We start from the raw sequence: 12,638 nt of genomic DNA, 5'->3' as shown, positions 1-12,638 counted from the left end.
AGCAGCGTCATGTCCCCGGTCTAGCTCCTAGGCGGAGGCGTGGTCAGGCAGCTTTACATGCTGCCCCATCTGCAAGCGCCACTCCTGCAGCTCCCACTGGCCAATCATTGAAAAGCTTATGATTCACTGAATATGATTAGCCTATTTGAATGCATGTATTATTTTGACAGGTTTCAGAGTAGCAGCCGTGTTAGTCTGTATTCGCAAAAAGAAAAGGAGTACTGGTGGCACCTTAGAGACTAACGAATTTATTTCAGCATAGGCTTTCGTGAGCTACAGCTCACTTCAACGGATGCATACAGTGGAAAATATAGTGGGTAGATTTTATATACAGAGAGAACATGAAACAATGGGTGTTATCATATAGACTGTAACAAGAGTGGTCAGGTAAGGTGAGCTATTACCAGCAGGGGAGTGGAGGTGGGGAGGAACCTTTTGTAGTGATAATCAAGGTGGGCCATTTCCAGCAGTTGACAAGAACAGTAGGGGGGGAAATAAACAAGGGGAAATAGTTTTACTTTGTGTAATGACTCATCCACTCCTAGTCTTTATTCAAGCCTAAGTTAATTGTATCCAGTTTGCAAATTAATTCCAGTTCAGCCATCTCTCATTGGAGTCTGGTTTTGAAGTTTTTTTGTTGAAGAATTGCCACTTTTAGGTCTGTAATCGAGTGGCCAAAGAGACTGAAATGTTCTCTGACTGGTTTTTGAATGTTATAATTCTTGACGTCTGATTTGTGTCCATTTATTCTTTTACGTAGAGACTGTCCAGTTTGGCCAATGTACATGGCAGAGGGGCAGTGCTGGCACATAATGGCATATATCACATTGGTAGATGCGCAGGTGAATGAGCCTCTGATAGTGTGGCTGATGTGATTAGGCCCTATGATGGCGTCCCCTGAATAGGTATGTGGACAGAGTTGGCAACGGGCTTTGTTGCAAGGATAGGTTCCTGGGTTAGTGGTTATGTTGTGTGGTTGCTGGGGAGTATTTGCTTCAGGTTGGGGAACTGTCTGTAAGCAAGGACTGGCCTGTCTCCCAAGATCTGTGAGAGTGATGGGTCGTCCTTCAGGATAGGTTGTAGATCCTTGATGATGCATTGGAGAGGTTTTAGTTGGGGGCTGAAGGTGATGGTTAGTGGTGTTCTGTTATTTTCTTTGTTGGGCCTGTCCTGCAGTAGGTAACCTCTGGGTACTCTTCTGGCTCTGTCAATCTGTTTCTTCACTTCAGCAGGTGGGTATTGTACTTGTAAGAATGCTTGATAGAGATCTTGTAGGTGCTTGTCTCTGTCTGAGGGGTTGGAGCAAATGCGGTTGTATCGTAGAGCTTGGCTGTAGACAATGGATCGTGTAGTGTGGTCTGGATGAAAACTGGAGGCATGTAGGTAGTGGTCAGTAGATTTCCGGTATAAGGTGGTGTTTATGTGACCATCGTTTATTAGCACTATAATGTCCAGGAAGTGGATCTCTTGTGTGGACTGGTCCAGGCTGAGGTTAATGGTGGGATGGAAATTGTTGAAATCATGGTGGAATTCCTCAAGGGCTTCTTTTCCATGGATCCAGATGATGAAGATGTCATCAATGTAGCGCAAGTAGAGTAGGGGCAATAGGGGATGAGAGCTGAGGAAGCATTGTTCTAAGTCGGCCATAAAAATGTTGGCATACTGTGGGGCCATGTGGGTACCCATAGCAGTGCCGCTGATTTGAAGGTATACATTGTCCCCAAATGTGAAATAGTTATGGGTGAGGACAAAGTCACAAAGTTCAGCCACCAGGTTTGCCGTGACATTATCATGGATACTGTTCCTGACGGCTTGTAGTCCATCTTTGTGTGGAATGTTGGAGTAGAGGGCTTCTACATCCATAGTGGCCAGGATGGTGTTTTTGGTATCTGAAGTTAGGAATATTACATCTATTACAAATGTGTTTACACCTGGGGAATGCCCACTGGGCAGAATGCAATCAGCCTAGATGGCTGCCTGGGAAGGGCCATTAGGGAGAACAACAGGTCTTAGAAGATGCTAATCTCCCATGGGGGAACCTTCATGGGGAGCTTTCCTGAGGATGCTACAAACAGCCTCTAAGTCATGGCAGCTATAACACTACAGGGGCATGTGACCAGATCACCTGATACTGGACTCCATCTTAGATTATCAGTGTTTTTCCACTGATTGGGCGTGGAAGTGATTTAGGAGCTTAAATCCCAAGGAACTTAGACTCTTAAGTCACTTAGGAATTTTTGAACATTTCATCCTTCACGTGCAAGTACAAAGTATCTTTAATATAATTCTGATGTCTGATTGAATTCCCATGTACTAATGAGTAGGATGAGACATCTTTATATGGTTCATTTGTGCAGAAGATGTTTTATAGTACTCTAAACAGTAAGAAAACAAGTGTCAGTTATGAAACTCCACTGTGGGAGGACAGTTTTTTTTTGTTTAACATGCCTTTCAGCAACTTCAATCTACAAGTTACCCCAATATTTGGAGAAAGTTATTCTCACTGTGGATAACTCACTGTTTAGATTTAAAAGAAAATTCAAGTGGACTGTGATACTATATTCAATTATTTTGAGGAAAGTTCTAAATTAATGAGGTTTTATACACACCAAAGCAATGTTCTCTAGTGAAGGCACAAATGGAAAATGCATGAATTAAACTCAAGTTTAGAAATAGTATGTACTCTGGAGACTGAGTTTTATACTACTTTTCTTTATTAAACTATTAGCATATATGTTTAGAAAGAGAAAATAATTATTTAAAAGATCTTCACTCATCTTTAGCACAAAAGTGCAATACTGTTCACCTGTTCACAAAAGTGGTGTTCACTTTTCTCTAGCACTTGAAAGGATTTAAATCATTTTCCATTGAACTTTGAGAGACAATTTCACTTGAGTTACCTGGAACAGACATTCATACAGAGGGTAAAATCCAGAGGGAACATGCTAGGTGATGTAAATTACAAATTAGTAAACTGGCGTAATAGTGTGGGCAACTCTCATAATTCTATAACAAGTCTTGTGATATTTGGCTCATTTCTTAAAGCCCCAGCACCTGGAAGCATATGACTAGGTGAGAATCTCAGCTTTATTATGTGAGTTTCTAGCCCTCGTGGTTGCAGAAAAATGCTTGACAACATGACCCAACTGTATCCCAAAACTCAAAAACCAAAAGGAAAAAACAACAACAATCTAACCTTCTCTAGTTTCTCAGAACACAGATATAATGATTTCTCTCACTGCGTACAATGAAGGATTTGTTTCCCAAACTTTAAGACACTGCTAAGATACAAATTTGAATTGATTTCAGAAAGTATCCCTGGTCTGCATATAAGGCACCCTTATTTTTGTCAATAAGGGGAGGAGAGAGGGGCCTCTCCCCCGGAGCTCGCTGCTACTGGTGGAGAAAGGGCTGCGGGGGAGTCCTCCTCTCTGGCTCCAGCCCCAGGGCAGCCTGCCTGCTGCACGCCAAAGTTTGAACTCCTCATCCCCGGCCCCATTCTTTGCTTAGGAGTTGGCATTTCTTTCCTTTGTTCTTTATAAGTGATTCTTCGGGGTGCATTGCGGTGGGTGCTAGACTGTCTGACTTGTAGGCCTTGTCTGCACTGGGTTATTTTACACCAACATAGCTGCATTTGTGTAAGCCCCTAGTTTAGACAATCCATGCCCAATGAACCATGACTTGTGCTGGTGCAGTTTATCTCAGTTTGAAACCCCAGTTTGGACAAGCCCTTAGTAAGGTGGCAACTCCACTTCATCTAAAAAATTTGTTTTATAAAAACAAACTCTTAAGACCCACAGAAAAATGTTCCCCCCGTTATTCTTTTAAATTCCATTGAAAACACTGGTTTTAAAGCAAGGACAAATTTCCATCAAGTGTTGACAACCCAAACGTTACAGCACTGAGAACTTGGAATCACCTTAATTGATTTTCATTGTCCAAGATAAGCGATGAGCAGACTGTGAGAGAGCCATAAATAGGTAAAGAAATACTTGTTTACAATATATGGCTTTCAGGCTGGCCATGTCCCCAATAATAGAGTTTTGCATTTACCTCCCTGTGCACATTAATGAAGATTTACCCTTTAATATTCCTTTCACCTTGGTTACTAGGCTGAAATATTTGTATAATAGTTACAACAACAAATCTAGTTAAATCCGTGTACATCCCCAGTGGTAATGCTCTGCACAGCCATGTCAATAATCCAGTTCTGCCTGCTCTCCAGCCTGGGAGAGGAAAGGAATGTCTTACCCCTCATCCCCAGCTTCCCCTTCCTCCCCCCCTCAGAGCCCGCACCCTTGGGACTTATCTACACTTAAAATGTTATAGTGGCACAGCTGTGCCACTATAGCGCTTCAGTGTAGACACTACCTATGCCAATGGGAGGGATTCTTCCACAGGTGTGGGTACTCAACGTCCTTGAGAGGCAGTAACTAGGTCAGTGGAAGAATTTTTCCGTCAACCTAGTGCTGTCTACATGGGGACTTAGGCTGGCTTAACGACACTGCTCAGGGATGTGGATTTTTCACACTGAGTAATATAGTTATGCCGACCTAATTTTCTACTGTAGACCAAGCCACAGCCTTTCCCAGTGCAGCTCCATATCACTCCTTAATTACACAACTGAGCCAATAAATTGGGTTACAAAATTATTAACAGCAATGTTGTTAGTAATTTATTCACTGAAATATAACGCATGACAAGTTCCAGGTCACTGGCCTACAGCAAATATTTATAACTGAGTTACAAACCAGTGACCCTAGGGAAACTGTGACAAATGTGCTGATTTAACTACAGTGCCAAAACCAGCAATTTTGTATAAAGTAGTTATGAATTTTCTTTGTTAAATGAAACTCATCCAAGACTGTTTTCTTGCTGAACCAATAAATAAATACGGCAGGTGTTACTCAGCAGCACTCTCAACCTTGGCTGCCCATCCCCTGCCTGTAAGGGTGAAGGTGGGGGAAAAGGAGGAAAAAGTGCAATCTGAAATGCTCGCGTGACTAAACTAAGAATTAGCATGAGCTCTCTAGCTCTTTTGTGAAAGAAAATACTATTGTCACTCTTCTGGACTGTCTCTTCCCTAAGATGGGTGAAGAAGCTCTAACGAAAAAGTGAGAGCGAGCAAACACCATGGTGAATGCATCCTTTTGTTGACTCAAAGCCTGGTGTATGAAAATAATGTTGAGGCACAGCACTTGCAGCAGGCAGGCAGTTCACAGTTCTAAAAGGAGTGTCTTTGGGCAAAATGCTAGAAATTTTTTTCTTTTTAAATGGCAAGCAGAAGAGCCAGAGAAAGTTTGTGCTTAAAGGAAAACATGATCTGCCCATCGTACTTGCTCCTCTGTGCTTTTGTTTTCAGAAGTTTAAACATATGTAAGTGTTTTCCAGTGGCAATTTCCCAGCAAACACTCCCTCCAATAAATGGGTCATACCTGGGTCACCCACTAACAATGGAAGCGTGTAAGCTTCCAAATGAGTTCTTACCACATGCATTGCCCACCACTGAAGACATTAACAATATTCATTTTGTTCTGTTATTATAGATGGAGCTAGTAGCTGCCAATAGTTACGGTTTCCCAGCACTTAGAATTTTAAGATCCTGTTCTCAGTTGCTTATTTATTGAAACATTGAAAAACTACTCACTTGCTGAATGAGGCAAGGGTCCAGTGGAAATAAATGGCATATGATCATAATGCATGCTCACAGGAGGGCTGAAATAAGGTTGCACAGAGAAACCTTAATTCTGCCATTTTCCTAAGGTTTAAGTGCTTAACATTTTTTGCATAGTTCTTGGAGGTAATAACAGAAATGTAGAGCTGGAAGGGACCTCAAGAGGTCATCTAGGTGAGCCCCCCACACCTATGCATTATTAAGTATACTTTTACTAATTATTTAATAATACAGTGTTCTGGAGTCTTTTATTATTGTTCCATGCATTGGCAAGAGGGAAGGGTTGTGTTTCTAGAGCAATCCCTGTACCTTTGGTTTGAAAGTATTTCCTCTTCAGCACTCTCCACACTTGACGGCCGGGGAGCAAGGGAGCAAACACATGACCTGAGACTTTTCTTTCAACTAGACCACAAAGCCAACCCAACAGTGCCTCAAGGATTTGATTTAAGATCTCTGTAAATTATATTTTCAAACTGCTTTCTTGAATGTCTTCTTTTCGTGCTTGATGCAGCATGTACTTTTTCAGTGCAGGGTTATCAGCTATGATTGGAAAGCTCCAATTGCAAGAATACAAAGCTGTTTTTGATCAAACAGCAGTGAGAAGCATCACTGAGTTTGGAATCAAGATTTCAGATTTATTGTGTAGTAAGTTACATGGTAATACTGATTAATCTTTAGTCTCACAGTCAAGGGAAAAAAAGGTGGCAGACAAATTCTATTTTTAAATAGAAGCCTAGTGTCATTCTGGAAAGTCCTTCTATAAAAGATGCTTAGATTTTCCTTAAGTTCCTCTCCTCTCCAAGCCCCGCTGTACTGACGGAACAGCATTGTACAAAGGGTGTGAATTGAGAGAACTCTGTCAAAATGGACCACTTATCCTTTGCACTGTACTATGCTTCTGAAACGAAGTATTTAACCAGAGGATCATAGGTATTTGCTAACTCCCCATTCAGCATTGACAGTGAGCAGTTATAAGCAAATACACAGTTTTTAAAAAGGACATATTTAGGCATTCAGTGGCCTGTGAGTTTGGTATGCGACGTACATTCTTTTACCTCTAGGTTACCATTTTCAACACAGCCCAGTTTAGCAGTCCAAAAATCATTACTATCTTAAGGCTGCTCAGTAGCCTACTGGAAACAAGTTTATGGTCTCAGACTAGATCCTAGCAGAATGGTGTCCACTTCACAAAAACAACTGGCACTGACTGAACCTCTCCTGGCTGCCTCAAGAGAGAAGCCAAGGGCCGAATGAGCATGGAAACTTCTCATCTCTAGAGATGGTCCTTACAGTGCATAAGAGAGGTGCAATGGCAGGGCCAGTTGGCATCATTGCCTGTTCTCATGGTAGATTATTCAAGAAAGGTGCCAGTTTGACATTAGTGGAGATTGAAGTAATGAAGTCACCTTCAAAAACTGAAGAAAAAAAAAAAGTATTCTTATGATAAAAAAATCTTAAGTGAAAGTGGCTCATTCTGTTTTCTATGCTCACGGCTTTTGAAAATGTGTCAGTTGAGATTTCTACACACCTGGGAAAAAACCCTAAAACTATCCTGTCTAATTTGGAGAAATCAATTTGTTATCCTTAACAGAGCCCCAATAAATCTATTAATTTATATTTCTCAAATATATGTTTTCATAACATATCAACAACAACATTAAAAATAATAATTTAAAAAACCATGATACATTAATGGCTAATTTCAGCAGAGTTAAACAAGAGACCAACCCCACAACCCTTATCCACATGATTAGCCCTGTCAACTTCAGTGGTGCTACTCTTGTGATTCAAGGAGGCAGGGCCTCAGTTTTATTCCTGAGCTAAAGGTACAACAAATAAATGAACCATACAATAAAATAATCTGCAGGTGTGTGTAATGAATCCATTCAAATTATTGCAGAGCTTCAGAAGAACAAACAGAGATATTTAATTATACAGCTAGCCTGTGATTTTGATTAAAAATGCTCACACAGGAATAAGGGGGGGGTAAGAACTCCTTTCACATCCCTACGCAACAATGCAGACACACAGTCACGTAACCATACTAGCTTCTATTTTCTCCCTCCTCAAAACAGATTGGCAAGGTGGAGTGAAGACCAAGCATAGCCTTGATCAAAGTAGTTGAGCCAGTAATCTATTATTGCTGGCAGTAAATTACTGTCCCAAGAAGCAAAGAGGAAGTAGCTCGGAGCTGCGTCTCTGATTCATAGTGCCTCCTGGTTTATTGCCGTTTCGGCACCACCACTAACTGAGGGCTATGCCTGAAGTCACAATCCCAGAATTTGAAGCATCTTGCATAAGCAAGGCCTTTGATCCCCATTACCTTTAAAAGTAAAAAGTATAAAAAAAGAGGCTGAAAGTGCAAAAAGTCTTTCAGTTATGACTGTATACGTGTATAAAAGGGGAGGAGTCTACTAGTTATTTTATTGATCTTCTTGCAACATCAGTGCTACCAATCTCAGAGCCAGCATTACATGATATTGAGATCCATGAGCTAACTGCTGATGTTGGGCATTTCTGTCCCCGTGAGACAGTAGATGTAAATGTAAATATAAATTCTCAGTAAAAAATAAACACTTCACAGAATGCTACTAATAAACAAACAAATTAAAAAACAGATATAGGTATCTGGTCAGCAACATTTAATACATCTGTACCTAGTCTATATAAAACATCTCTATAGATCTATATTTCTATACACAGAGTTTTTAAAATTTTGCAGGATACTTTGAAATACAAAGCAGTATTTTTAGTGCCTTTTGCATCACTTTGCTGCGTGCTTCATGCAATTTGTGTCAAAACCTTTCAGTTGACTGCTGTTAGCAATATATGGCTGTCAAGATGAGTTTTACTTTGATTTTTGTTACACTTTTTTAGCAGTTTCAGTTCACATAATTTTATGCCTATTGAGTTTAGAGGTTATTTGTCTGAACCCGTCTGGACTGCAGCAATGAGAACTTTGTTCTGTAATATATTGCCCATCGTTTTGTGAATTTTGGGTGTTTCATCACTGAAGTTTCACAAAGTGAAAAAATGTGTCTAAGTGGGTTCATGACATCACTTAATTCTGTCCACATTGAAAGTTGGGAATAGTGATATGACCAATAGATATCGAAGTACTAACACAAAAGCCCATTAAAAGCACAAAATACATCATTCCTATCCAAAACTGTCAAAAATTTGGTTTTAACATTCACCAAAAAGTCAAAGACCAGATTTTGATGAAACCTAATTCCTAGGTTCAAGTTCGAAATTAGACAGATTTTAAAGGTTTAAGCTTTTGAAACTAAATTTTAGAACACAGCAGCAGCATTCCATTCTCTCTAGCTGAAATAACCCTTAACAAAAAGGCAATTATTTTTTTTTATTTGCTAGTGTTTTATTGCATCTACTCCATAACTATCTACACTACCCACAAAATCCTCCTCTTTACTTAACATAGTCTGAGTACAAAGGAACAAAATGCAGGTAGACAGACCGAAGAGCTATTCTATGTTCTTGCTTTGTATTAAATAATAACCAAATATCCTGTTGAACAAGCCACACTAATTATCTTTTATTAGTTTCCTCTGCAGGAACATAACCTTAATCCACAGTAGATGATCACTGCACTGATTAACAGTTTAAGGTAACTGCTGGAGAAAAGTGATCAGAGAGAACTACCGCAGTATTCATGATTTTTTAAAATTTAGCCTCTATGAAAATGTGAGGTGACATGGTAGCAGAGTAGCCTAAGAATTCCTTATTTGCTACATTCATCAGGAAGAGACTTAGGATAGGTCTACACCGCAATCAGAGATGGCATGTATAAGAACACCTGAGCTGGCTTTGATCTAGCTAGCTCAAATAACAATGGCAATGAAACAGCACAGCACAGGTGGCAGGCCCCTGAACCTGAGTATGTATTTGAGCAACTAGCCCATGCGTCTTCCATGGCTTCACTGCTATTGCTATTCAAGCTAGCTAGTTCAAAGCTAGCTTGGTATGTCTACGCTGGCCGGCCAGGCCAGGCCTTACTTGGGTGGCCGCTGGAGGGTTTTGGGTGGTTCTGCGGGCTGGCGGCGGGGGAAAGAGCGACTCCGGGCAAGTCCGCCCAAGGACCGGGGGTGCCTCCTGCAGTTTAGGGAGCTCTGGGTCCCCTGTGGAGGAAGCTGGGGGAGCTGAAAACCCCACACCATTTAAAAAACCAACACCTTCTTTCAGGACTGATCAACATTGGAAGGTAGGCAATTGCATTTGCTAGCTGTTAAAGAGATGACACTACCACCAAGCAATATTATTATCAGCTTTTATATTATGTGAAATACAATGTGCCTGATTTGATCTCACTTACACTAGTGCAACCATATTTAATTCACTGAAATTACTCCTGATCTACACGGTTGTAAATAAGTTCAGATTCAAGCCCCATGGGGTTGCACTGATATAAATGCTGACTTCAACGTGGTGTGGGGGGCTGCTGCTTCCTCTTCTCCCTATGCCCCTGTTGCTCCCCTTTTTTGTGCTGTAGGGAGGCAGAGAAGGGTATTTCATGCTGCATCAGGGCACCAGAGCCTGACCAAGCAACTAGGCAAATGGTGGAGCTGATAGCTGTGGTTCATGGGATGCCATTAATATCTAACAAAAAGAATGAGGAGTATTTATGGCACCTTAGAGACTAACAAATTTATTTGGGCATAAGCTTTCGTGGGCTTAAAACCCACTAGAGCTCCTGATAAGAAACAGCAGTGCTTTCTCTTAGACAGGAGTGGATTGGACCCTGGAAAATGGATCATGGTGGTCTCCTTTATCCTTTTCCCTACCGGTAGAGAGGAGGACTGAGATTACATGGCCACCCTGAGCCAAGTTTGTTTTAGTTAAACTACCATAACTGAAATGGAACTCTGCAAGACCAAACGTCTCCCAGGAAGATTGCCCCCAAAGAGCTCTTTTATGTGGGCTGGCTTTTTTTACTGGTTTGGGGTTTTTTTCATCTGTCTTAAAGGTTATCTCAGGCCCAAGGGATGGGGAAGCAATTCTAGCCAAGGTTCCATTAGACAGCATTTTTTGAACTAGTCCCTGTTGTGAAAATGACAGTACTGTTTGGAGTGTATTTTTGAAGCTTTTAGTGTTCTATGGAAAGTCTGTCATTTAGAAAAGCATTCCAGACAAATTCACTGCAGGATAATCTACTGAGAGACACCCTTCTTCAACTTCCCTGTCTTATTCTCAAATGATTGCTGCAAAATGGCTGGCCACCTTATAACCATCGGTGCTTACGTTAGTAACCTAGATGCTTAACGATCACACCCCTTATGCAGACTAAATCCAATTAGTGTGTGTTGGTTTATCAATCCAGCAAAGCAGATTTAGAATAAAACATTCCTGGCCCAAAGCAATCCTTAATAACAACTTCTAGACACTCCAGAGTATTCTGTCTCTTAAGTCTTTCACCTCATCACTGTTAACTGCTGACAAAGAGAGGGAATAGGAGGAAAGGTCAAGTCAAGGTTTCAGTCCAACTGTTCTTTACCTGGCAGTGGTACAATATGCACCTACCTAGCCTGCTGGCAGACATTGCAGAGCCATGCCTTGTCCTTCTTCTGATAGGAGCTACAGTTCTTGCAGATGTTGTATTTGCAGTCTTGGCACTGCCGCTTGCTATTGATGAGAAATGTAAAAGGAGAGCAACAGCGAATGCAACAGTGCTCATTAAACTTCTGCTGTTTAGAAAGGATGCTGCACTTGTTACCCTCTTCATCAAGTTTCTGCTTCATTTCACTGGAACCAAAAAGGAGGAACAAAAAGACAAATCAAAATAATATCCATTTGGAGTTCTCTCTGTATATCATATAGCCCCCTTCCTACAACCGCATCAGGCCCCCAAAACAACCTATGAGAAAAATGCACGATAGAAATGCATAGTCTGGCCACAGAACATGGAATCAGGAGCGTCTGCATTCTAATCATGCCTCTAACTGTGCACTTGGGCAAGTCACCAACTCTCTGGACCATGCTCTGGAGCAAACCATACGACTTCAAACAGTTAAACTGATGTAACAGAGGAGAATGTGGGCCTCTTCTTCAGTTATTAATTAGTAGGTTTTTTTTTGAAGATTCATTGCTGTTTTTAGAACGCTTTGAAGATGAAAACCACTGTACAAAAGTGAAAGAGCTGGCTGGACATTATTTTAAAAAAACTGATCAGATTCATGAGGATATATTATTAATAAGGGCCCCAATTCAGCCAATCACTTAATTACATGCTCAACTTCAATGAAATTTAAAGAGTTTGCTGAATCAGGGCAAATATTTGACCAATTACTAGTTATCAGTTAAAATGTTTCCAAACCCTGAAAGCTCCATAAGCTTTGGCACAAGTGTTTACTCATCCAAAAATTCATACCAGAGGTGCGATATTCATTATTTGCTATTCTACTATTTAAAACGTATCGGCCATCCAATCAAAGAGCGGAAACAATATCATGAGACTTAAGCGACTGACCACAAAATACAAACAGCAACAGCATATAATTAAAGTGAGCACTTTGTAAATACTGTGTAGGCTGCAAGATAGTCAATGAAATTATTCAGCAAATATTTAAGAGCAATGCATACATTACAAGAAAATCAGGATTGTTTCGTGACTAATTTCCTAAATAAAAATGGCCTACATTTATATAGAATAATACTATAATGAATAGTTTGGCCACTTCTAATGATTGATCTTTATTATTTAGTATGACCGGGATAACATAGGATAATGTCAAAAACTCATTTAAAGCAGGACATGTTGATTAATATACAGGGAAACAATCATGATTCATTGATTTTAATTTAAATTAACACTTTTTTTATTACACCATTGTTAAAAGAAAAGATAAAAATATGTATTTGTTAGTGCATATGTACTCAGAAATTGGTTTAAGATTCAGTATATAAATCATTGTAAACAAAGCTTGGAATGTTTCTAAAAAGCCCACAG

General features: G+C 40.3%; 1 protein-coding gene across 9 annotated transcripts in view; it reads right to left on the bottom strand.

Annotated features, from left to right (window-relative positions):
- Positions 1-12,638, bottom strand: part of LOC119851994 (myosin VIIA and Rab interacting protein) — a 371,019-nt gene that overhangs the window by 189,425 nt on the left and 168,956 nt on the right. For 8 of the 9 annotated variants that reach the window (XM_038392707.2, XM_038392709.2, XM_043508865.1 and 5 more), the window contains one exon: positions 11,213-11,434. The exons of the other annotated variant lie outside the window; for it this stretch is intronic. In XM_038392707.2, the coding sequence (XP_038248635.1) occupies positions 11,213-11,434 (222 nt within the window). The remainder of the gene's footprint in view (positions 1-11,212; positions 11,435-12,638) is intronic. 9 annotated transcript variants of the gene reach the window in all.

This window comes from Dermochelys coriacea, chromosome 2 (genome assembly GCF_009764565.3).
Source record: "Dermochelys coriacea isolate rDerCor1 chromosome 2, rDerCor1.pri.v4, whole genome shotgun sequence".
NCBI classification, from domain to species: domain Eukaryota; kingdom Metazoa; phylum Chordata; order Testudines; family Dermochelyidae; genus Dermochelys; species Dermochelys coriacea.
The sequence above is the reverse complement of the archived record's forward strand: the minus strand, read 5'-3'. Positions and strand labels throughout refer to the sequence as shown.